Consider the following 21,828-nt stretch of genomic DNA (forward strand, 5'->3'; position numbering starts at 1 on the left):
CACTACTGAAGCGGCAATATTCATAGAAGAAGAAAAAAAACGGTATGAAACCTAAAGTGCATGTTCATTCCCCCTTCCTTCCAGAAGCAACATAGAAGAAATGTAGGCCTATCAATCCATACCATTTTGTCTTTGCTTTCTATCCATCCAAATAGTTTTGAGAGAGAGGTTAGGTGTGAAATCATGTGACAACCAACATCTTAAAATCATGTCTAGGGATTTATTTGGTAGACAGTTAAACATTACACAGAACAGTTAATGAAACAACTTAAAAGCCAATCAGATGTGATTTAGTACAACATATTTTGGCAGTACAACAACAAAAAAGCTGTTCATATCAACAACAACAAATAGGCCTACAATAACATACGCTTGCATATTCATCTGGAGGTTAGTTGAAAAGCCTGTATCAACTTAATATTTAATCACTGTTAGTTAATTTATGCAGTGGCCCATGTCGTCTGAGGACAGGAAATGCTATTGTTGCTGTTTTCTTTAGTGGCTTAATAATACCTTTTCAGAGTGGAATCTATAGTGGAATCAACTCTAGTAAGAATATATTCTAACAAGCCTTTGTATTTACACGTAGGGAACTTGATAGCTTTGTGGTACGTTATGAAACAGAACATATAGCTGTAGATACACTGTGATAGGGAAGATACTGCTGCTCTCAAGGACACGACCGGATTTACACGGTCTTATTTGCATATCCAACTCTATGGTGTTGTTAGGAACCAGCCAGTGAAACGCATCCCTTACGCTTTGCTCTTCTCTGACGTCTCTGTGTCTGCAGTTGTCCTACGCAATCCCAAGCGCTGACTCAGTTCTCCCAACAACACTGAGCAGCAGGATTTCTGTGGGGAGAAGAGGGGAGAGGAGAGAGAGGGGGAGGAAAGAAGAGAGGGGAAAGGAGAGGAGAGAGAGGGGAGGAGGATAGAAGGAGAGAGGGGAGAGAGGAGAGCGAGGTGAAAAGAGAGGGGAGGAGGATAGAAGGAGAGAGGGGAGAGAGGAGAGAGGGGAGGATAGAAGGAGAGAGAGGGGAGGATAGAAGGAGAGAGAGGGGAGGATAGGAGAGGGGAGAAGAGAGGGGAGGAGGATAGAAGGAGAGAGGGGAGAGAGGTGAGAAGAGAGGGGAGGATAGGAGAGGGGAGAAAAGAGGGGAGGAGGATAGAAGGAGAGAGGGGAGAAGAGAGGGGAGGAGGATAGAAGGAGAGATGACAGAGAGGGGAGGATAGGAGAGGATATAAGGAGAGAGGAGAGAGAGGGGAGGATAGGAGAGGAAAAAGGTGTGATGAGTAAGAGGAATTGTTGGAGGAAAATTATTGTATTGGCTTTCAATATTCATGCGTAGATTTGAAAATCGCAATAAACAGAACATATTTTTAAAAGGTCCATTCTTTATCCGCTCCTCATGTCCCCTTACCTTCTGGTCCTTGGCTTGACTGCGGGCCTTGGAGGCAAGCTCCAGGAGGGCCATGAGGAGTCCCAGGCCCAACCCCAGGGCCAGGAGCAGGAAGAGGCCCCTCAGGAGGTGGGGCTGGAGGGTATGTGGGGCTTGGCCCCCCTTTGGCAAGCAGCTGCTGGCCCACCACTTACTCTGCAGGAAGGCCAACTCCCCAGACTCACTCAGTTGCAGTATGGCCACCGTTATGTTCTTCATCATTGGAAAGCCTGACAGGAGAGAGTGGGATGGAGGAGGGGGAGAGGGATGGAGGTGGGAGGGAGAGAGACGGGAAGGAGGGTGGGAGGGAAAGAGACGGGGAGGAGGGTGGGAGGGAGGGAGAGAGACGGGAGGAGGGTGGGAAAGAGATACAGGGAGGAGGGTGGGAGAGATACGGGGGGAGGGTGGGAGAGAGAAATACGGGGAGGAGAGAGAGATACGCGGAGGAGGGTGGGAGAGCAAGGAGTTAGTGTGTGAGTATTTTATGTGAGAGAGAAGGGGGTCAGTGTGTGTATGTGTGTGTGTGTATCAAGTAATGAATCACACTTCAAATACTCACCACCACAGCAGACCACCCATAAAAACACAAAGACAACATTCCCAATGTTCCTTTATTGACAGGACAGCGTTCCATTTATCATGCCCATCTATGGGGGGGTACCGTGGACCCAGCTGCTAGGGGCTCACCTAGGGGGTACCGTAGACCCAGCTGCTAGGGGCTCACCTAGGGGTACCGTGGACCCAGCTGCTAGGGGCTCACCTAGGGGTACCGTGGACCCAGCTGCTAGGGGCTCACCTAGAGGTACCGTGGACCCAGCTGCTAGGGGCACACAATGGGGTACCGTGGACCCAGCTGCTAGCGGCTCACCTAGGGGTACCGTAGACCCAGCTGCTAGCGGCTCACCTAGGTGTACCGTAGACCCAGCTGCTAGCGGCTCACCTAGGGGGTACCGTAGACCCAGCTGCTAGCGGCTCACCTAGGGGTACCGTGGAACCAGCTGCTAGCGGCTCACCTAGGGGTGCTGCAATGCTGTACCCTCTCATGGCGATGACTTCGCTGCTGCGGATCAGGTTGCAGTACCGAGCCACAGCCAGGTCCAGAGACGCTGCCTCTCCAATAAAGGCGTAGTTGCCTTCCTGGGTGCGTCGATTGCCCTCTTCCACTGAAGCCACACAACTCTTCTTCCTCTCCATATGCTGGTAGATGCGTCGGTAGGTGGGGTTGTTGGAGTTCTGGAAATGTGAGCGAAATGGGAACCGTAGAAATGCAAAATTGATAAGATTGATTTAGGCTGATGTTGTTGAGACATAAGCCGTTCTAGTTCAAGGTGTACACTTTCATCAGGAAACACACCATGGAAGGGAACGTACAGAACTATGAACAGGTACAGATAAGAAAATACATTTATTGACTTCCATTACGGAGCCAGATACCTGCCAAAAGGTTGAACATATGTATCGTTAGAATCGTAAGAAAATCCATATGTAAACTGTTAGGATTGTAAGAAAAGCCATGCGTTAAACATGAAACGTAAACATTCAAATAGATCTGGAAACGTACATATGTTACGACTATGAATTAACATTTACACGTTCAATTCTTACTTTCTGTCTCCCTTTACTTGGTTACAAATCTTTTTTATGCGTACAAACATTTGTCAGTAATGTGGCATCTGCAAAGGACATGAACCGAACATAGCTAGTCGAAGTTAGCTAGTCAATCAACCAACTAAAGGACATGAACTGAATGTAGCTAGTCAAAGTTAGCTAGTCAATCAATCAACTCTAGCCCAGATGTTAGAGTTGCTTTGCAGCTTCCAGTTTAATTTCCAAAATAAAAGTCTAGAGCTTATTTTAGAACTGCATTCAATAACGACGTTATACTAGTAGATGACGTAGTGTAGGCTTAGGCCTTCAGCAAATTACTTGTGTGAGAATGATAAAGACACAGAAGAGTCTAGAATATCCGCCTGAGCTGCAAAATAGAAAGTAAATTTGATTAAGGCTAGGCCTATTCCGCAATCTAAATATGCCATGCTGCTTGTGTTATTTAACGGCCAAATAATTGCATAATTTATTTTTATAGCAGTGTGGGGCTACTGTGGTGCTCATGTAACCTAATGAATCACACTGTTTCCAGTATTTAGGAGCATGGATTGTAGGTCTTATATTAGGCATTTTGACTGTTGTTTTAGTGAATTCCACTCTGCATGTAGACTTGCTATATCCATTTGCGTTGCACAATCCCATAACGCAGAGGCTATATCCATATCAATAAATGAGAGAAAACAATATATTGATTAAGTCTTGGCTATAACCTGTCCTGAGTAAAATAGCCAAGGGGTCCTAAATGGTCAAGATGATCTATAGCCTATTCTTATTGCCAGATCTTTCCATAAATCAGCCTCTGCATGTGCTTCTTCAACTATTTTGTTTACAATGTATTTAGAGGCTTGTGAGATAGGGTCTCTTTTTAAGGGGAGCCCTATAATACAAACTGTTATTAAACACAGAGTGCTAAAATTATTCCACAAGACACCATTACCCCCTACATGATAGCCTTAATTGCAATCCCTACAAGCTGAAGGCTTATTTTAATTTTTTTTGGGATAGGCCTAAATTAAACATTTTATTATTAAAGTGATAGGCTAAGAACTATGGATAATTTAGATCATTACACACAAGGATTTCAATAAACTAATGGATAAGACTGTTCTAATCTCTTTGATTTAGTTCCTATTGCAACTCAGACAAACGACTGAATGGATGACATACTGACATACTGACTGGCTGAACGGATGACATACTGACTGGCTGAACGGATGACATACTGACTGGCTGAACGGATGACATACTGTCTGGCTGAACGGATGACATACTGACTGGCTGAACGGATGACATACTGACTGGCTGAACGGTTGACATACTGACTGGCTGAACGGATGACATACTGCCTGGCTGAACGGATGACATACTGCCTGGCTGAACGGATGACATACTGACTGGCTGAACGAAAGATTAATTAGATGTTCAAATATCTTGGAATGATGAGTTGCATGCTCTGCACTTTGTCTAGAAGGCAAATAGTCCTACATTACGGTATAATGACTATGGCTGCATGCCTCCATAAGGGCATCTTCTGAGGCTGAGGGGTGCTTTTGCGAAGACGCATGGTGCCGTGGTGCTGCATGGAGATCACAAGCTCTTCAACTGGGCAATGGTGTCGTGATGGAGGGAAGAGCCTATACGGAGACTACCTAAGACCACTGCAACAGAGTTATTGTAAAGTGTGGGAATTAGCTTATGCCAGACTCAGCCAACGTTTATCCTCTCCCTTGTTCATTTCAAAGTCTCATATAAATCAAGTCATATTGTTTAAAATTCATATTAACCCCCCCTACTGAATATGCTTTGGCAAGATTTAGAGTGACGGCAAAAACAGATACTACTGGTTATGCTTCATTATTCCTGGTAGATACTACTGGTTATGATTCATTATTCCTGGTAGATACTACTGGTTATGCTTCATTATTCCTGGTAGATACTACTCATTATGAATCATTATTCCTGGTAGATACTACTCATTATGAATCATTATTACTGGTAGATACTACTCATTATGAGTCATTATTCCTGGTAGATACTACTGGTTCTGCTTCATTATTCCTGGTAGATACTACTGGTTCTGCTTCATTATTCCTGGTAGATACTACTGGTTCTGCTTCATTATTCCTGGTAGATACTACTCGTTATGAATCATTATTCCTGGTAGATACTACTCATTATGAATCATTATTCCTGGTAGATACTACTCATTATGAGTCATTATTCCTGGTAGATACTACTGGTTCTGCTTCATTATTCCTGGTAGATACTACTGGTTCTGCTTCATTATTCCTGGTAGATACTACTGGTTCTGCTTCATTATTCCTGGTAGATACTACTGGTTATGATTCATTATTCCTGGTAGATACTACTGGTTATGATTCATTATTCTGGTAGATACTACTGGTTATGCTTCATTATTCCTGGTAGATACTACTCATTATGAATCATTATTCCTGGTAGATACTACTCATTATGAATCATTATTACTGGTAGATACTACTCATTATGAGTCATTATTCCTGGTAGATACTACTGGTTCTGCTTCATTATTCCTGGTAGATACTACTGGTTCTGCTTCATTATTCCTGGTAGATACTACTGGTTCTGCTTCATTATTCCTGGTAGATACTACTGGTTCTGCTTCATTATTCCTGGTAGATACTACTGGTTATGATTCATTATTCCTGGTAGATACTACTGGTTATGATTCATTATTCTGGTAGATACTACTGGTTATGATTCATTATTCTGGTAGATACTACTGGTTATGATTCATTATTCTGGTAGATACTACTGGTTATGATTCATTATTCTGGTAGATACTACTGGTTATGATTTCAGACAGAGCCCAGAGAATGGGATGGTACCATATTGAATTAGTCATATGTTGATAAGGTGCATGCAGGGGATGTCCACGTCACCCAGAGATTTGTCCATGCTGTAGAGAGACACCTAGCATACTGAAACTTCACTGTTATAGGCATACTACCGGTAGTGTTATCTAGACCTGCTCTGGCAAATAAATTCATGACGTTAGTTACCTAAATGTGAAGTAAACTCAACTGAGGAGTATTAAAGAATGGAGACTTAACTTGAAAATGTGCAGGATACCTATTTCTGGTTTCCCTGGCTTTTTAATACTGTGTTATTCTTGTTCAGGTAGCACTCCTCATAGGCCGTTTGGTGTACGTTTTTTTTGTTGGTGAGATGAAACTGTCAAAACTCTGAAAGGTATTATTGTACGTCAGAATTGCTACACAACATTTGTTCAAGCCTAAAATCTTGGTCCATAATCACAACATGGTGTTTTTTATGTTCACAGATGAAATTTCATGTTTGCGTTTCACGCATGGCTTTTCTTACGATCTTAACACTTTACATATGGATTTTCTTACGATCTTAACACTTATGGATTTTCTTACGATCCTAACAATACGTACGTTCAACCTTTTGGCAGGTATCTGGCTCCATACTACATTGACGTTTACTAAGGAATAAATGTGTGGTTTCTTTTTCTTTTTAAAGCAACACATACTTTGAAGAAGTTGAACGTGGATCCCCCTTCGACTGTTCCGTAGTCGATCACGTCCTGTTTGGCCAGCTCCTCGAAGTTATTCACCGAGACGTGTTTGGAATCCGAGCGAAGCATGGCGTTAAAGTTGCTGAAGTAGAAGGCCAGGAGCACCACTGCGAACACCCACCAGACGGCGCTGACAACGCGACCAGACAGGCCTTTAGGGTGTGGGCCAGCACCTGAGAATGCAAAACACAAACATACATTATGTTTCATTTAATTATATGACTGTAACATAGAAATGGGACGGAAAACATATAGGGAACTTTTCTCACTCCATTGCTTTCATCTGGACTACACTAGAAAGGGTGCAAACTTTCATGTCTTCCTTATCCGTCTTAGTTTTCTCTTAAACTGAGCAATGTAGAAAAATATTTTTTTAAATAACTTAAAGATTATATAGATTTCTCATGCATGTAAGAGTAATAACACCTGCTGCGTTGAGACAATCCTTGTCTACATAGCAGGAACATAAACCCCTGTCCAGACTGGCGGACATATTTAGTGTACCCACAGTAAAGCAGATTCTATGGTGTTCTAGACTCTTCTAGTCTTCATAGTAGGAACAGAAACCCCTGTCTAGACTCCCTTATCCAAAAAGGCATGGCTCCCTTTTACATGTGACTTGGAAGCAGCGGTTTGACTCCGGGTGCGATTTGACTCATAGCTGCGTTACCTTGCAGGGTCAGGGCTCCAGTGATGTACCAGAAGCTGTGTAGGAGAGTGAAGCTGTGTTCGTCTGTCTCGGGGTCTGCCCACTCACAGGGGCTTATCCTGGGGTGAGCAGAAAAACAAAGGGAGCATTGAGATCTATCTTCTTCATTTTCTGGACAGCGGCCAAACCACATTCTTACAAAGAATGAATTAGCAGTGCAGTTTCTACTTCCGTTGACATACTTTTAACTACAATCTCCCACGCTATGGTTTGTATACTTGATGGACGTAGCTTATATGTTCCATGGCATTACGCATCATTTCTATGTTGACATATTTTTATGCAAGGGATGAATCCTAACTTCTATTTATATGCAAGTCAAATTCTCATTTAATCTCATTGACTTCAAAGAATGACTAAGTTAAATTCGATTTAAGTGGAAGTTAGGATTCCCCCCGAAGTGCCTAGTGTGGATAGCTAGCTAGGGGTTTGATTTGGAATGGGGCCAAGGAGATAATGATTTTTCACCTGATCACCAAATAAATGCAGAGGCCCGATTTGATGATCTAGTTTTGTTGGTGGAGTTTAAACACTTGATCGATGTATACATCATAGAAGAGTGTAGTTGTCTTTTGGACAGCTGTTTTTTAAGTCAAGACTTTTGTGTTTTTTAACGTAATATGTAATTGTTGTACTGTATGTGTGTTTATAGTTTTGTTTAATGTTGCATTAATGTATGTAAGTTGTTTTGTCTGAAACGTTGTTCCCCCTGCTGCTATTGGACCAGGTCTCTCTTGGAAAAGAGATGTTATCTCAATGAGAAAAACCTGTATAAATAAAGGTAAAATAAAAACATTTAAAAAATAAGGCCGGAGATGATTATTTTAGCTTACCTAGCCACCAGATATATGCAGAGGCCGGTCACCAGGAAGGCCAGGAGGATGCCCACCCACATTTCGGTTGAGAAGGGGAAGAGGAAGCTGAGGGAGTGGCTCTCCTCAGAGCCCAGGTCCCTGCTCAGGATGAAACCAATGCCCGTCTGCATGAAGGGAGTGCTCATCTCCACCCCCTGCTCCCTGGTCGCTGTGAGGGTCAGAGAGGCAACCGCCAGTTCGGCCTCCTGAGAGACAGGAGGAGACAAGAGCACGCACGCACGCACGCACGCACGCACACGCACACACACACACACACACACACACACACACACACACACACACACACACACACAGGAGTAGGTTCAAAACAAACAGGAGTAGTGACACAGTGTGAATGAGTACTGTATATCGTCAGGGGCGACAGGTAGCCTAGTGGTTAGAGTGTAGGGGCGGCAGGTAGCCTAGTGGTTAGAGTGTAGGGGCGGCAGGTAGCCTAGTGGTTAGAGTGTAGGGGCGGCAGGTAGCCTTGTGGTTAGAGGGGGGAGGCAGGTAGCCTAGTGGTTAGAGTGTAGTGGCGACAGGTAGCCTAGTGGTTAGAGTGTAGGGGCGGCAGGTGGCCTAGTGGTTAGAGTGTAGGGGCGGCAGGTAGCCTAGTGGTTAGAGTGTAGGGGCGGCAGGTAACCTAGAGGTTAGAGTGTCGGGGCGGCAGGTAGCCTAGTGGTTAGAGTGTAGGGGGGTCAGGTAGCCTAGTGGTTAGAGTGTAGGGGCGGCAGGTAGCCTAGTGCTTAGAGCGTTGGACTAGTAACCGAAAGGTTGCAAGATCAAATCACTGAGCTGACAAGGTAAAAATATGTCGTTCTGCCCCTGAACAAGGCAGTTAACCCCCAGGTCAAATAAAAAAAATTACAAATAAAGTCTGAATGATGCAACCAATCCCCCAGCATCCCGTATACCACATTCTGTCCAATCCCCCAGTGTACCGTATACCCTTCTGTCCAATCCCCCAGCATCCCGTATACCACATTCTGTCCAATCCCCCAGCGTACCGTATACCACCTTCTGTCCAATCCCCCAGCGTACCGTATACCACCTTCTGTCCAATCCCCCAGCGTACCGTATACCACCTTCTGTCCAATCCCCCAGCGTACCGTATACCACCTTCTGTCCAATCCCCCCCAGCGTACCGTATACCCTTCTGTCCAATCCCCCAGCGTACCGTATACCACCTTCTGTCCAATCCCCCCAGCGTACCGTATACCCTTCTGTCCAATCCCCCAGCGTACCGTATACCACCTTCTGTCCAATCCCCCAGCATACCGTATACCACCTTCTGTCCAATCCCCCCAGCGTACCGTATACCCTTCTGTCCAATCCCCCAGCGTACCGTATACCCTTCTGTCCAATCCCCCAGCGTACCGTATACCCTTCTGACCAATCCCCCCAGCGTACCGTATACCACCTTCTGTCCAATCCCCCCAGCGTACCGTATACCCTTCTGTCCAATCCCCCAGCGTACCGTATACCACCTTCTGTCCAATTCCCCCAGCGTACCGTATACCCTTCTGTCCAATCCCCCAGCGTACCGTATACCACCTTCTGTCCAATCCCCCAGCATACCGTATACTACCTTCTGTCCAATCCCCCCAGCGTACCGTATACCCTTCTGTCCAATCCCCCAGCGTACCGTATACCCTTCTGTCCAATCCCCCAGCGTACCGTATACCCTTCTGACCAATCCCCCCAGCGTACCGTATACCCTTCTGTCCAATCCCCCCAGCGTACCGTATACCCTTCTGTCCAATCCCCCAGTGTACCGTATACCCTTCTGTCCAATCCCCCCAGCGTACCGTATACCCTTCTGTCCAATCCCCCAGTGTACCGTATACCACCTTCTGTCCAATCCTCCAGCATCCCGTATACCACCTTCTGTCCAATTCCCCAGCATCCCGTATACCACCTTCTGTCCAATCCCCCAGTGTACCGTATACCCTTCTGTCCAATCCCCCCAGCGTCCCGTCTACCCTTCTGTCCAATCCCCCCAGCGTACAGTATACCCTTCTGTCCAATCCCCCCAGCGTACCGTATACCCTTCTGTCCAATCGCCCCAGCGTACCGTATACCCTTCTGTCCAATCCCCCCAGCGTACCGTATACCCTTCTGTCCAATCCCCCCAGTGTACCGTATACCACCTTCTGTCCAATCCCCCCAGCGTCCCGTCTACCCTTCTGTCCAATCCCCCAGTGTACCGTATACCACCTTCTGTCCAATCCCCCAGTGTACCGTATACCCTTCTGTCCAATCCCCCCAGCGTACCGTATACCCTTCTGTCCAATCCCCCCAGTGTACCGTATACCCTTCTGTCCAATCCCCCCAGTGTACCGTATACCCTTCTGTCCAATCCCCCCAGCGTACCGTATACCCTTCTGTCCAATCCCCCCAGTGTACCGTATACCACCTTCTGTCCAATCCCCCCAGCGTACCGTATACCACCTTCTGTCCAATCCCCCCAGCGTACCGTATACCCTTCTGTCCAATCCCCCAGCGTCCCGTCTACCCTTCGGTCCAATCCCCCCAGCATACCGTATACCCTTCTGTCCAATCCCCCCAGCGTACCGTATACCCTTCTGTCCAATCCCCCCAGCGTACCGTATACCCTTCTGTCCAATCCCCCAGTGTACCGTATACCCTTCTGTCCAATCCCCCCAGCGTACCATATACCCTTCTGTCCAATCCCCCAGTGTACCGTATACCACCTTCTGTCCAACCCCCCAGCATCCCGTATACCACCTTCTGTCCAATATCCCCAGCATCCCGTATACCACCTTCTGTCCAATCCCCCAGTGTACCGTATACCCTTCTGTCCAATCCCCCCAGCGTCCCGTCTACCCTTCTGTCCAATCCCCCCAGCGTACCGTATAGCCTTCTGTCCAATCCCCCCAGCGTACCGTATACCCTTCTGTCCAATCCCCCCAGTGTACCGTATACCACCTTCTGTCCAATCCCCCCAGCGTACCGTATACCACCTTCTGTCCAATCCCCCCAGCGTACCGTATACCCTTCTGTCCAATCCCCCAGCGTCCCGTCTACCCTTCGGTCCAATCCCCCCAGCATACCGTATACCCTTCGGTCCAATCCCCACAGCGTACCGTCTACCCTTCTGTCCAATCCCCCCAGCGTCCCGTCTACCCTTCTGTCCAATCCCCCCAGCGTCCCGTCTACCCTTCTGTCCAATCCCCCCAGCGTACCGTATACCCTTCTGTCCAATCCCCCAGCGTCCCGTATACCCTTCTGTCCAATCCCCCCAGCGTACCGTATACCTTTCTGTCCAATCCCCCCAGCGTACCGTATGCCCTTCTGTCCAATCCCCCCAGCGTACCGTATACCCTTCTGTCCAATCCCCCCAGCGTATCGTATACCCTTCTGTCCAGGCCACTCACCCCTCGGACCACCTCCCCAATCATCCCCAACCAGTTGCCGCTCTCGTCCTGTTGCCCGTATTTTCCATCCTTCACCAGGTGCACGGTGTACTTGAAGTCCAACTTTTTGGCAATCTCCGCTAGCAGGTCAATGCAGTACCCCTCCAGCTCAGACCCTTGGGTCATAGTGTATGGTTCTTGCTGGTGGGAGTGAATCCGACAAGTGGATCATATTTTAAAACATGCACACTAGCATAGAGTTACATAAAATTAGCAGAGTGGCTATGTCATAGACCCTCATAAGACAAGAATATGCTGATAATGGCAGCCATCTTGGTCAGGGATACATTCAAATGAGTCTAATTGATGAATGAATGGCAGTGTTCTATTTAAATCTATGTATACCAGTAAATCAACTGTTTTGTCATGTTACAATATTGAGAGCATAACGACATGGGGACTGGCCACGAATGGCTCCCTAAAATGGTGGAATCTAGTGTATGACGTCAAATATGAACGCAACATGCAACAACTTCAATGAATTTACTGCGTTACAGTTCATATAAGGAAATCAGTCAATTTAAATAAATTCATTGGGCCCTAATCCATGGATTTCACATGACTGGGGCAAGGGCGCAGCCAATCAGAATTAGTTTTTCCCCACAAAAGGGCTTTATTACAGACAGAAATACTTCTCAGATTCATCAGCTGTCCGGTTGGCTGGTCCCCTATCAAAATTATCAAAATTTCTGGGATCTTTTATTTCAACTCATGAACCCAACACTTTACAAGTTGCATTTATATTTTTGTTCAGTATATGATCAGCTGCTTTTACACAGCCATCCTGAGAACCCAATTCTGTCTACACTCGCATGTCAGATTTGCGCATTCACACCGCTGTATCCTCTGAAATAGCACACAGATGCAATACTAATTTCCTGCCATTGAGAACCACATATGAATGTGGAATAAAATTGGAACTCAAAAGATCAGATTCTATGTGTTTTTTTCTATTTAAACATTATGGGGAAGAAGACTAATAGGTATCAGATCTTTCAATACATCGGAATTGGGCTGCTTGTGTAAACGCAGCCACAGTGTTGTTTGAACAAGTGTACTCAATTAAACTAATTTTGACAAGTATTAGCATGATGTATATATAATATCTTACCAATATAGTGGTGACGGATAACACCGGGGGCCCTGGAAGGACAAAAATAAAACATGAGAATCTCCACACACTGCTCTTCAGTGTGTCTGGGTAAATATATGAGAGAATGCCAAGAGTGTGCAACGCTGTCGTCAAGGTAAAGGGTGTCTACTTGAAGAATCTCACCTTTAAAATTGATTTTGATTTGTTACTACATGATTCCATCTGTCATTTCATAGTTTTGATGTCTTCACTATTATTCTACAATGTAGAAAATTGTAAAAAATAATGAGAAACCCTTGAATGTGTAGGTGTGTCCAAACGTTTGACTGGTACTGTATATGTATGTGCATGAAATGAGTTGCAAAATGAATATGAAATATAGTCAAGACGTTGACAAGGTTAAAAATAATGATTTTTAATTGAAATAATAATTGTGTCCTTCAAACTTTGCTTTGTCAAAGAATCAGCAATTACAGCCTTCCAGATCTTTGGCATTCTAGTTGTCAATTTGTTGAGGTTTCACCCCATGCTTCCTGAAGCACCTCCCACAAGTTGGACTGGCTTGGCTTGATGGACACTTCTTACGTACCATACGGTCAGGCTGCTCCCACAACAGCTCAATAGTGTTGAGATCCGGTGACTGTACTGGCCCTCCATTATAGACAGAATACCAGCTGACTGCTTCTTCCCTAAATAGTTCTTGCATAGTTTGGAGCTGTGCTTTGGGTCATTGTCCTGTTGTAGGAGGAAATTGACTACAATTAAGCGCCGTCCACAGGGCGTTGCAATATGGAGCGATAGCTTTCCTTCTTCAAGATCCCTTTTACCCTGTACAAATCTCCCACTTTACCACCACCAAAGCACTCCCAGACCATCACATTTCTCCACCATGCTTGACAGCACTCAAGCACTCCTCCAGCATCTTTTCATTTTTTCTGCATCTCACGAATATTCTTCTTTGTGATCTCAACACCTCAAACTTAGATTCGTCTGTCCATAACACTTTTTTCCAATCTTGCTCTGTCCAGTGTCTGTGTTCTTTTGACCATCTTAATCTTTTATTGGCCAGTGTGAGATATGGCTTTTTCTTTGCAACTCTGTCTAGAAGGCCAGCATCCCAGAGTAGCCTCTTCACTGTTGACGTTGAGAATGGTGTTTTGAGGGTACTATTTAATGAAGCTGCCAGTTGAGGACTTGTGAGGCGTCTGTTTCTCAAACTAGACACTCTAATGTACTTGTCCTCTTGCTCAGTTGTGCACCGGGGCCTCCCACTCCTCTTTCTATTCTGGTTAGAGTCAGTTTGCGCTGTTCTGTGAATGGAGTAGTACACAGCGTTGTACGAGATCTTCAGTTTCTTGGCAATTTCTTGCATGGAATAGCCTTCATTTCTCAGGACAAGAATAGACTGACGAGGTTCAGAAGAAAGTGCTTTGTTTCTGGCCATTTTGAGCCTGTAATCGAACTCACAAATGCTGATGCTCCAGATACTCAACTAGTCTAAAGGCCAGTTTTATTGTTTCTTTAATTAGCACAACAGTTTTCAGCTGTACTAACATAATTGCAAAAGAGTTTTCTAATGATCAATTAGCCTTTTAAAATTATAAACTTGGATTAGCTAACTCAACGTGCCATTGGAAAACAGGAGTGATGGATGCTGATAATGGGCCTCTGTATGCATATGTAGATATTCAATTAAAAACATTTTTTTAAATCAGCCATTCCCAGTGTTGGTTCCGTTTTTCTGTGCTCCGTTTTATTTACTTAACAAATAAGGAACACTCAAAATGTGCACTTATAAATCATAACAATTTTAATCAACATACAGCTGTAGACAGAAGTCAAAGATCAAACATCACACATACAACTGATGTCTCTCCTGAGTTCTGCCCCATAGGAAAAGTCCAAGTTGCTTTTATCATGCTTGTAGTCAACCCCCTGTGATGTCACTGCATATGTCATTACCTGCTACTCCTCAGACCAAGCCCATGCATACACAGCTATTCAAACTTGCAAGAGATACAATAGTTCCAGTGTTTTCTAAGGCCTCAGCAGTAAATGTCCACTCCCCCAAGTTGAATAATAGAGGTATGTCTGACTAGCCTCTTATCTCTTCTACTCCCCTGCAGGGCTCTTTGTTTATCTTCAAAATGCTTTCTCACAGACCTCCATTTCTTTATAAGAGGCAGAGACTTAAGAAAAGACTGTGGAACAATTCTAAAACATAACAATGAAAAAATAAATAATAATTAAAAAAAAATATATATATATATATATATATAGTTAATCTGTAGTCGAGGACCCTATAAATGTAGAGGAGGAGGGGTCCCATAGCCCCTCCCCGTCTATTAATACAACATATAATACATTTTTATAATACATCAAACATTTGGTGCAGCCATATCATGACCCCAATTTGACCCCATCACCAGCTACAATAGTCATTTACAACATTAACAATGTCTACACTGTGTTTCTGATCAATTTTATGTTGTTTTAATGGACAAAAAAAGTGCTTTTCTTTCAAAAACAAGGACTCTTATAAGTGACCCCAAACTTATAACAGTAGTTTTAATATAAACTGAGCACAAAAAGAAACGTCCTCTCATTGTCAGAGATTACTTTCTCTTCCATTTTGGGGGCAATGCAGGGGGACAGTAACGGGGTACCACAGGGCTGTGTTTCAAACCCCCTGTGGTGAGATTAAAGTGTGGTCCTACCCACCCTGCTATGCCCTAAATACATGTTCTGGAACCAACCCCCCCTTCCAACCCCTCCACCAGAAGAGGGAAAGTCACCCTTTCCAATCCCCCTCCCTCTTTTAGACATTATGCATGGCGCTCAAACTTGTTTTCCTTGCCGTCGATTGACTGTGACCAATGCCATTTCAGCGTGTCCGCTTCAGGACCTAACAAGCCCTGCCAAAGTTGGAGGCGGGGAAGCGGAGGTGCCGGCGCAGTCGGGGTACTCCCTTGGTATCATATGGTGTCAGTGACACACTGACACGCATCAACAGTAATTTGTAAAAAGACCGCTGGCATTGACCTACAAGCCCACGGAGAGGCCGGTCATTTTGCGGGCTTGCCCCGAGCCATTGACTTCAAGCTCAATTGATTTATTATACTCTTTTGTTGGCCATGGCAGGCATCCTCTCAGATGACTTGTGAGAAATTGTTGGCTGCCAGATCTGATGCTACCCTGGTGCTTTGAACGTGGTTCCAGCCGTCCAGCCTCGGTCAATGGGAAGAGTCAGATGTCGAGACACAAACCATTTTGGGGTGCCTTCCCACAGGCTAAAACATGCTGGGATGCTGGAGGACTTTCAAAGGCTGGTTCTATTAAAGCTGCACTGCTCTAGAAGAGGCTATTGTCTGTCACAGCAGTATGTTTTCTAAATGTATTCATTTCATTCAACATTTTCCCCCAAAATGTCTATAAATAACCTAAGATATCTCAGAGGCGTCTTGACTACTTATACTATAAGACCACTAGGGGTCACTATAGTAGAATGGTTAACGAGTACCCTGCACAGTAGCAGGGAAAGGGGGATACCTAGTCTGTTGTACAAATTGTACAACAATGCATTCAACTGAAATGTGTCTTCCGCATTTAACCCAACCCTTCTGAATCAGAGGAAGTGATACTGGGAGATATTGTTTTTAATAAGGGACTCAGCCTGGTCTCATTGACTAGAAATAAATGTAAATCTGGGACACTCAAATTAGTATGATATGTTAAGGCTATTTATCAACTTTTCAACTACTTAGCATGTTAGCTAACCCTTCCCCTAACTCTTTATTAACCTAATTCCTAAATTTAACCCTAACCTAGCTAACATTAGAAAGTTAACCACCAAGCTAAAGTTAGCCACAAATGAGAATTTGTGACATATCATTTGTGTTACAAATTCGTAACAAATTGGCCCCAACCACAGATATAGGATCTAACTTCACCATTAGGATTATTACCAACCCGACCCTGGATTTATGGCAATAATAGCAGCTTTACAGGGAATACCTGTTCCTAGGAATACCTGCTCCTTCCATGACAGACTGACCAGGTGAAAGCTATGATCCCTTATTGATGTCACTTACTAAAACACTTCAAATCAGTGTAGATGAAGGGGAGGAGACAGGTTGAGGAAGGATTTTTAAGCATTGAGACATGGAATGTGTATGTGTGCCATTCAGAGGGTGAGTGGGCAAGACAAAATATTTAAGTGCCTTTGAACGGGGTATTGTAGTAGGTGCCAGGCGCCTTTGGTTTGAATGCGTCAAGAACTGCAACGCTGCTGGGTTTTTCACACTCAACAGTTTCCCGTGTGTATCAATAATGGTCCACCAAAGGACATCCAGCCAACTTGACACAGATGTGGGAAGCAATTGAGTCAACATGGGCCAGCAGCCCTGTGGAACGCTTTTGACACCTTGTAGTCCATGCCCTGACGAATTGAGGCTGTTCTGATGGCAAATGGGGGTGCAACTCAATATTAGGAAGGTGCTCCTAATGTTCTGTACACTCAGTGTATACCATGTGATACATTTACCTGCAGTGCAAACAGCTAGCAGTGCCACCACACACACAACCGATCCGGTAAACGCTTTCATGTCGTCACCTTCTGAACCTGAGAATTAAAAGGTGAAAACACAGATCTCATTGACAAAGTTAAATTGTATAATAGATTTTTACATAATTTATTTTGTTGATTAGAAGCTCATTCATTTCAGTTTGTATCAAAAGATATGCGAGTGTAATATAAACTTGAACATTGTAAGCTGTGTGTCAAACTAAGTTAAGCAAACTGACAATTCCTCTAGAAATAATAATGATACATGTCCAGAGGTCAGATGGGAGTTATACATAGTAAAATATATACAGTACCAGTCAAACATTTGGACACAACTACTCATTCAAGGGTTTTTCTTTATTTGTACTATTTTCTACATTGTAGTATTGTGAAGACATCACAATTATGAAATAACACATATGGAATCATGTAGTAACTTTAAAAAAAAAGTGTTAAACAAATCAAAAGATATTTTATATTTGAGATTCTTCAAAGTAGCCAGCCTTTGCCTTGATGACAACTTCGCACACTCTTGGCATTCTCTCATCCAGCTTCATGAGGAATGCTTTTCCAAAAGTCTTGAAGGAGTTCCCACATATGGGGAGCACTTGTTGCCTGCTTTTCCTTCACTCTGCAGTCCTACTCATAATGCAGCACTCCATCACTCCCCTGCTTGATAAAATAGCCCTTACACAGCCTGGAGATGTGTTATGGGTCATTGCCTGTTGAAAAACAAATGATAGTGCCACTAAGCGCAAACCAGATGGGATCGCTGCAGAATGCTGTGGAAGCCAAACTGGTTAAGTGTGCCTGGAATTCTAAATAAATCACTGACAGTGTCACCAGCAAAGCACCCCCACACCATCACATCTCCTCCTCCATGCTTCATGGTGGGAACAACCCATGCGGAGGTCATCCTTTCACCTACTCTGCTTCTCACAAAGACAAAAATCTCAAATTTGGACTAAGACGAAAGGACAGATTTCCACCGGTCTAATGTCCATTGCTTGCGTTTCTTAGCCCAAGCAAGTCTCTTCCTTCTTATTGGTGTCCTTTAGTAGTGGTTTCTTTGCTGCAATTCGACCATGAAGGCCTGATTCACGCAGTCTCCTCTGAACAGTTGATGTTGAGGTGTGTCTGTTACTTGAACTCTGTGAAGCATTTATTTGGGCTGCAATCTGAGGTGCAGTTAACTCTAATGAACTTATCCTCTGCAGCAGAGGTAAGTCTGGGTCTTCCTTTCCGGTGGCGGCCTCATGAGAGTCAGTTTCATCATAGCGCTTGATGGTTTTTGCAACTGCACTTGAAGAAACTTTCAAAGTTCTTGACATTTTCCGTATTGACTGACCTTCATGTCTTAAAGTAAAGCTGGACTGTTGTTTTGCTTTGCTTACTTGAGCTGTTCTTGCCATAATATGGACTTGGTCTTTTACCAAATAGGGCTATCTTCTGTATACCACCTCTATCTTGTCACAACACAACTGATTGGCTCAAACGCATTAAGGAAAGAAATTCCACAAATTAACTTTTAACAAGGCACTCCTGTTAATTGAAATATATTCCAGGTGACTACCACATGAAGCTGGTTGAGAGAATGCCAAGAGTGTGCAAAGCTGTCAAGGCAAAGGGTGGCTACTTTAAAGAATCTAAAATATGTTTTCATTTAACACTTTTTTGGTTACTACATGATTCCATATGTGTTATTTTAGTGTTGATGTCTTCACTATTATTCTACAATGTAGGAAATAGCAAAAATAAAAACCCTTGAATGAGTAGGTGTCCAGACTTTTGACTGAAATGTATATATATTTATTTTATCAGATTGAGGGTAATATTGGCTCAGGTTATAGCAATCGGATTTCATGTAGGACTTTTTAACAAATGCTTTTTTGCTAACCAAGCTTTCCAAATTGTGTATTGGGACTCACTGACAGAACACACCTAGAGATTGGGTTGTAGTTACAACACATCTGGTTCGTCACAAGGTTCAAATTCAACTTTATTTCAAATAAAAACATTGGACATCCTACACCAGAATTTCCCAATAAATTCCAATTTGGGGGTCATAATGCAAAGGAAATGTAATAGACCATGCCTCATCTCACGGCACATAAACTTCAACAATAAGGCACGAGGAGGTGTAGTATATGGTCAATATACCACGTGTAAGGGCTGATCTTAGGCACGAGAGCAGTTAAATAATATATGGTTTTGTCATCCCCGTGGTATATGGTCGAATATACCACGGCTGTCAGCCAATCAGCATTCAACGCTCGAACCACCCAGTTTATAATTATTAATAGATGACACATGGAAGAGAATGTTTCTAAATGTTTTTTAGTAAGTACAACAGCAATAAGATGCTGCCAATCAAAATTCACTGTAAAAGTAAATAGTACTGTCTGAATAATCTAGGAAAAAGTCCAACAAGGATTCCTTACCTTAGATGTTCTGTCCTACGTGGTAGAGAAGTGGAAGGATGGAAACAAAGTAGTGAATGAAGAGGGCCGGTTGGGAGCATTTTAAAGAGAGGGGGGCAGATATCACACAACCCACATTTATAAAGGGGTTGGACATGGAAGGACGACAGCGAGTGGCATCCCAATAAATCTCTGCTTTCTCCCAAAGTGTGCACTTGTTCACTTCCCTTGGTACAAATGCTAGCTTAGCAGCTTTATAGAGTGCTACACATCAAGATGGCCAGGTTACATAAGAGAGAGCCCCCAACATCTCCCTATTTAAGTCAATGTGTAACAATCCAGATGGATAGGCATGTTGTCAGGTTACCGAAGAGAGCCCCCAACATCTCCCTATTTAAGTCCATGTGTAACAATTCGGTAATAACTGTACTTGTATTATCTGTAGACTGAATCCCGTCTGTACACTATGATCACAACTTAACCAAGCAGCAGGCCACTGTGACTGGTTCTCTTATTTGGAACTACAGGCTGTGAGTCTTGGATTGCTGCACACTAGCAGCTTAGAGTGATGCATATCAAGATGGCAAGGCTTGTTTTTGTCAGGTTACACAAGAGTCCCTCTCATCCTGCCTTATTGGCAGCCAAGGGAACAGATACTGTTCCCAGAAATCAGGGGGGAAGAGCGGCGCAATGAGGGGCAGATTTCTGACCTTGACGAATCCTTTGGGAATCATCAGGAGGTTGGAACCAGAGGGAAGATATGTGGTCACTGAAAACAAGTGTCCTATTCTTTAAGCTAACTCTAAAAGGAGTTATTTGCAGAACAACAGTGCTAGAGGGAGAGATATCTGTTTGTAGAATAATTATTTTGAGGAAGTGGCCAGAGTTAGTGCAGAATAACAGATCTAAAAAATCTTGATGAGGTAACAAGTTGTTTTTTCTGTCCTAGAAGTTAATTGGTAAAGAGCTGAATGAAGGGTCAACCTGTTTATTTTGGTATTGGGCCGAGTTAGCTTGTTCGGTTAGTTCATGTTAATCCCCTTGACAACATCCAAGAGACTTGAATTACTCCACTATTCAATAATCAGAGAAGTACTTAGTTACCCAAGCAGCCCATTCAAATTAACTAAATAGATTAACACAGGGCAATTAACTCGTCTTTTTCATGTTGTATACTTTAAAAGAACGCCTGGGACTCTGGCAACAGAAGGTGAATTCATATAGAGTTCAGTCTTACAAACTTTATTTACTTAATTCCATACATCTCTATTTTTTCCACAGAAATCCAAAAGTTGTGAGCTCGGAGTTATGGGGGGCTGGAGTTTGGTGTGAGGCATTCAAGCCCCGGTGACACTATCATTCCCTCAGTTCAGTAGTGACTCAAAAGGGCTCCAGATTGAACCATGGCCAACCGACTTGATAAATACGGTTTGAAGAGGGGAGTCGAAGTGCCCTTGGAATCCTAATGAAGCAGTCTTTTGTGAAGCCTTTCCCAGTACAAAATAAGCGGCCTGGCTATAGCCAACAGCTCCACCAGAGGTGTCCGTTGCCTTGGCAACGCCAGACTAAAAAAATGTTGACGGTCGACTGTTGTCCGTTGAGTGACAGGTCAGCAGAGCGAAAGTATAAACAAGGCTTTAACCGTCTAAACACTAGGCTTCTGGTGCTTTGCCGAATGTAGCATAACCCGTTTCTCATCCTTTAGCAAGCAAGGCATTAGTTCCTGGATGTCATTTGAAGCCTTTTGATGGCCTTGAGGGATTTAAGCCTTAAAAAGTTGTAGTTCAGTTAAAGTGTGATGACAACATTTTATCTTCCAAAATCTTGGGGTCGCAAATGTAATAGAAAGGACGATGTTAATTTAAATATATATAGTTGTTCCAGAACAATGACTTGGTCCACAATACATGGGCATGTATTGTGGACCAAGTCATTGTTCTGGAACATTTCAGGGAGTGTGATGAACTACGCCAATGAGGTTGGGAGAGGTGATGGTTGGTCAACACAGTCCAGGCAGGAAGTTCATAATGAGGTAGGGAGAGGTGATGGTTGGTCAACACAGTCCAGGCAGGCAGTTCATAATGAGGTAGGGAGAGGTGATGGTTGGTCAACACAGTCCAGG

The 21,828-nt window shown here is 43.9% G+C and overlaps 1 protein-coding gene across 1 annotated transcript; it reads right to left on the reverse strand.

Annotated features, from left to right (window-relative positions):
- Positions 1–206: 206 nt before the first annotated feature.
- LOC106572833 (putative glutamate receptor) lies at positions 207–20,009 on the reverse strand. The gene is made up of 10 exons (XM_014147356.3): positions 19,728–20,009; positions 17,266–17,343; positions 12,741–12,772; positions 11,591–11,770; positions 8,172–8,398; positions 7,300–7,397; positions 6,585–6,802; positions 2,455–2,674; positions 1,424–1,671; positions 207–854 (listed from the first exon to the last, which is right to left on the reverse strand). Exons 2-10 carry the CDS (start codon positions 17,324–17,326, stop codon positions 756–758), a joined length of 1,383 nt encoding a protein of 460 aa, XP_014002831.3. The 5' UTR covers positions 17,327–17,343; positions 19,728–20,009; the 3' UTR covers positions 207–755.
- Between the last annotated feature and the right edge of the window lie 1,819 nt (positions 20,010–21,828).

Source organism: Salmo salar, chromosome 15, assembly GCF_965601325.2.
Source record: "Salmo salar chromosome 15, fSalSal1, whole genome shotgun sequence".
Classification (NCBI taxonomy): domain Eukaryota; kingdom Metazoa; phylum Chordata; class Actinopteri; order Salmoniformes; family Salmonidae; genus Salmo; species Salmo salar.

What these genes read in the sequence shown, in the direction of transcription:
- LOC106572833 (XM_014147356.3), bottom strand. Translation starts at nt 17,326, where the DNA reads ATGAAAGCGTTTACCGGATCGGTTGTGTGTGTGGTGGCACTGCTAGCT. An exon ending in GCTAGCTGTTTGCACTGCAG is followed by an intron (nt 12,773 to 17,265) that starts GTAAATGTATCA and finishes TTGTCCTTCCAG; the next exon opens with GGCCCCCGGTGTTATCCGTC. An exon ending in TGCATATATCTGGTGGCTAG is followed by an intron (nt 7,398 to 8,171) that starts GTAAGCTAAAAT and finishes TGCTCACCCCAG; the next exon opens with GATAAGCCCCTGTGAGTGGG.